At 44.9% G+C, this 2,930-nt stretch overlaps 1 protein-coding gene across 1 annotated transcript; it reads right to left on the reverse strand.

Annotated features, from left to right (window-relative positions):
* Positions 1-227: 227 nt before the first annotated feature.
* On the reverse strand, positions 228-1,166 carry OR5AN1 (olfactory receptor family 5 subfamily AN member 1). The gene is given in 1 exon segment (NM_001391259.1): positions 228-1,166. A coding segment is annotated over 1 exon segment (939 nt).
* Between the last annotated feature and the right edge of the window lie 1,764 nt (positions 1,167-2,930).

Below are 2,930 nucleotides of genomic sequence, written 5' to 3' on the forward strand. Positions count from 1 at the left end.
CCACTCATCATGTAGGGTGAAAGTAATGAACCTCTAGGGCTTAAAGATATAGTATTTGCGTGGCATCAAATCAACTGTTGTCTCATTTTGGCCTATTATCTCTGCCAAATTAAGCATTCTTTGCCCAAAGGCAGTATGAATTTTGATATAGTCTATCTATGCATATTATTGTCAGCCAAGGTGATTCTGACAGGACAAATCAGTAAGAAATCTCATAATCTGTGACCTCAGCAATACTTTCTCTTCTTTTGCAACCTCTTCAAGGCATCTTTGATTTCCTTGTTCCTCAGACTATAAATCAAGGGATTCAACATGGGAATCACCACAGTGTAGAAGACTGATGCAAACCTGTCAAAGCTGGAGGAACCACCAGAGCTGGAACTCAAGTAGACAAAGATACCTGAGGTATAGAAGAGGGTCACTGCTGTCAGGTGAGAAGCACAGGTGTTGAAAGCCTTGGACCTGCCTTTAGCTGAAGTGATCTTCATAATGGAGATGACAATATAGCCATAAGATATCATGATAATTGAGACATTTATTATCCCAAAGATCATTGTTAATACAGCAGTCATGAGTTGTACAAAGAAAGTGTCAGTGCAGGACAGGACTAACAGTTGTGGCATGTCACAGAAGAAGTGGTTGATGACATTAGGCCCACAGAATTGGAGCTGAAGCAGGGCACACAATTGGGATATAGAAGCAGAGAGTCCAGCCATATAGGACCCCAGTACCATCTGAACACAGAGGGTGGGTGACATGATGGATGAATAGAGAAGTGGATTACAAATGGCAGCATATCGGTCATAAGCCATGGCTGTCATGAGACAAGACTCACTCAGTCCCATGGTTGAAAAGATAAAGTACTGAACAGCACAACCCACAAGGGTGATAGTTTGCTGCTCCTGGAAGAAGTTGGAGAGCATCTTGGGGGCTGTGGAGGTCACGTAGCAGATATCTATGATGGACAGATTACTGAGGAAGAAATACATGGGCGTGTGGAGGTGGGAATCCAGCCTTATTAAGATGATGAGGCTCAGGTTCCACGTCAGAGTTGTAATGTAGATCAACAGGAATACAACAAAGAGCACTACCGTGATTCTGGGAAAATCTGAGAATCCCAAGAGGATGAAATGGGTAATCTCTGTTATATTTCTTTCCTCAATCATTGGCTTGGTGCTCCTAAAATTAGAAAACAGACAAGATTCAGGAGAAATGATAGCATTACAAGAATTGTATGTGCCATTTCTTTTCCTCCATTCAACACTGGAAAAGGGGAAGTACTTTGTCGTGGTGGAAACACCTCAATTTTCCATCTTGAATATCAAGAAGTACCTTCTTGGTGCTTCATGTTCTTGATTATTTCATGAGGTTTCATGAAAATTAAAAGATATTTAAAGATTGACTGACAACTATTCCAAAGGGAGGCTAGTACAACTCACTATTGGCCCAAACTATTGTCTTAATTTTAGGATATTTTGTGACCTAAGAAACAGCAAAGCACTGTGATTAAGGATTCAGACTTTAGAGTTTTCGTTCTGATTGACATCATGAAGATGGCAACATAGGACATTCTTGACTTTCATCCTCCTCATCAGGAAAAGGACCAGCAACTATTCATAAACAAGATACCATTGTGAAAATCCTCGAACATGGGAAAGGTGCTGAAGCACCCCCTTGAAACATAGAGACCAAGAAGGACCATATTAGAAGAGTGGAGGAGCAACTACACTCTGTGTGCATCACCCCTTTCACCTGCTGATCCAGTAGCATACTAAGAGAGACCTTCTTGGCCAATGGTGTCCCCACTGGGAAAAAGGAAGTCCAAGGTGGATATCGAGCTCACTCAGAATTATGGGTCACTTCTTGGGAGGTCCACTCTGGTCTCACTCCCAGAGGTCATGAGGGAATCTGTGGGCTTTGACCACTGGGAATAAGATTGTGATGAAGAAGATTGGCAGGACTTTCAGACACCAGGGCTCAGATTTTGGCACACTAGTTCCTTTTTGCAGTGACATCCAGATAGAAACCCCCACCAGAGGCTTTGCACATCTGCAGAGCCTAGATAGTGCTCCCATCAGACCAGGGAACTTGGTAGGGAGTTCTGCCTGAATTGCAACCCCAAATGATGAGACTTGCTGGCCTTGGAACCTGTCCTGATTCCCCACTCAGGCAGGGGAACAAATTCATAGCCCTGTCTAGTGCTGAGTGTAACCCTCCAGCCTGGCCCAACCAAGAAGCCAGGTCAGAACACCTGCAAAACTGTGTAGTTCAGCATCACTTGAGAGTAGAGCTTGTCAAGAAGTGCTACCCTTCTGCAGAGCCAGGGCAGTGGATTCATTTGTCCAGGGAACTCAGTGTACATGGTTATGCCAAATCAAACATGAGAGTTCTGACCTTGCTGGCCTTGGAGCCTATTCTGCCACTCCACCCAGGCGAGGAAGATAATTCATAGCTCTACCTACTGCCAAGTGTATCTCCTAGCCCTTCCCAACAAGGAAACTTGGCTGAAGCCCCTGGGAATCTGCATATCCCAGAAGCATTCAAGCAGAGTGCCTGTTCAGTGGCTTTGACCTTCTTCATAGCCAACCTGGTGGATCCGTCTATCCAGGAATCTTGGTACACACTGCTGCCTAATTTGGGCCCCTGAATAATGATGCTGGCCAGTTTTGAAGCATGTTCTGCTGCCCTGTCTAGGCAAGGAGGCTAATTTATAGCTCTGTCTACTGCTGAGTGCTGTTCCCAGCCCTTCCCAACCAGGAAACCTGACCAGAGCATCCCGGAAGCTGCCTAAACCAGAAACACTTGAGTGGAGAGCTTAGCCAGTGGCTCTGTTCATCTGCAGAGCCAAGCTTGCAGCCCCATCTGACCAGAGAATTTGGTGTACAGTTCTACCTGATTTGGGACCCCAAACAACAAAATATGCTTGCCAT

This window comes from Equus caballus, chromosome 12, assembly GCF_041296265.1.
Source record: "Equus caballus isolate H_3958 breed thoroughbred chromosome 12, TB-T2T, whole genome shotgun sequence".
Lineage (NCBI taxonomy): Eukaryota > Metazoa > Chordata > Mammalia > Perissodactyla > Equidae > Equus > Equus caballus.